Source organism: Panthera onca, assembly GCF_046562875.1.
Source record: "Panthera onca isolate mPanOnc1 chromosome Y unlocalized genomic scaffold, mPanOnc1 haplotype 2 h2.ChrY_unloc_1, whole genome shotgun sequence".
In the NCBI taxonomy this organism is placed as follows: Eukaryota; Metazoa; Chordata; class Mammalia; order Carnivora; family Felidae; genus Panthera; species Panthera onca.
In genome coordinates this window covers 2,169,656-2,170,913 of record NW_027675864.1, presented here as the reverse complement: position 1 = coordinate 2,170,913, position 1,258 = coordinate 2,169,656, and the positions used below count along the sequence as shown (strand labels likewise).

At 66.1% G+C, this 1,258-nt stretch overlaps 1 protein-coding gene across 1 annotated transcript; it reads right to left on the bottom strand.

The window, feature by feature from the left end:
* LOC145715257 (coiled-coil domain-containing protein 71L-like) lies at nucleotides 1-944 on the bottom strand. Its single transcript, XM_081794930.1, is given in 2 exon segments — nucleotides 1-710; nucleotides 713-944. Coding segments are annotated over 2 exon segments (942 nt in total).
* Between the last annotated feature and the right edge of the window lie 314 nt (nucleotides 945-1,258).

The window sequence follows — 1,258 nt, the reverse complement described above, 5'->3', positions numbered from 1 at the left end:
TTAGGACGAAAGGGGACCTCCCTTGCGGTCCAGGGGTATCCTCCCTCCGCAGACCCGGTGCTGGGAGGCAGCAGAGGGCACAGCTGCCCCGGAGTCCCAAAAGGCGGCGCCGCATCCCTGGGGCGCTGGCCTGGACCGTCTGGTGCTTCTTCGCCCATAAAGTGCACTAGGGGACGCGGTTCCTGCTGTCCCTGGTTCATCCCTCCAGGCACAACCCGTCCCGGGGCTGAGAGGTCGCGCGGCGGTGGCCTGCATCTCACGCCCAGGCACTGGGAAGCGGCGGAGTCTCACCACGGGTTCCAGGTTCACTCCCAGGACTTGGCGCGCCTGGCGCCGCGCTTCTGCCAGGCTGCTCTCGACCCACACGTCGCCGACTACGCGGATGGTGGGGAAGGTGGTCAACGTCGGGGTGGCCGCCCTCCCACTCTCCTCCAGGGTGCGGCCCCTGGAGCAGGGCCCGGGTGCCGCGGGCTTACGGGGGCTGCTGTCCTCGCGGGACGGTGGCGGCGGGGGCAGCACCTTCCTCTGGCCGACCGCCACCGTCCGGGCTCCGTGGCGCCTCCGCCTGGCAGCTGGCCGGCGCGTCTGGAGGAGGGCCTCGGGGCGCTGGTGCCGGGGGTCCGGGACCAGGGCCAGGAGGGAGGAGTAGCCGTAGACGTCCTTGCTGAGCAGGATGTGGGGGGAGAACTGGTGCTTGAGGCTGCAGAGTAGCTCCAGAGCTCCGCGTCTGAGCTCATGAACTCCGTGCTGCCGGGCAGGAATAGCTTGAAAGTGTCGATCAGCGCCTTGGTGCTATTGGCCAGCGACAGTCGCGACGGTTGCCACCGCATGTACACCACCTTCTCCTCAGGCGCCTCCAGCGCGGCCCCTCCTGCAGCGCTAGAGGCTCCTCCCCCGGCGGCCTGGGCCAGGGCCTCGCCAGGCCAGCGCCGCCTCCTCTTCATGCTGCTCAGTATGTGAGGCCGCTAGGGGCCGCCCGCGCTTGCCAGGTCTCGCAGCCGCCGCAGGGCCCTGATGAATTTCCTACCATGAAGCCAAATCAGGCGGCAGGCTCTGAGAGTTACACCGCAGTTGCTAGGAGACCAGGCGCTGTGAGGTCACAATGTCTGCATATCTTATCACGGTGGGCTGCCCAAAGCAGCCTTAGGTTTGGCTGTGTTTAAGACTATGCCCTTGAGAAAGACCTGCACGTAATATTACCTGAGAAGGCCCATAATTCTTCACGAGTTCAAGAGGGTTGTCCTAGAGGTGAATGCAC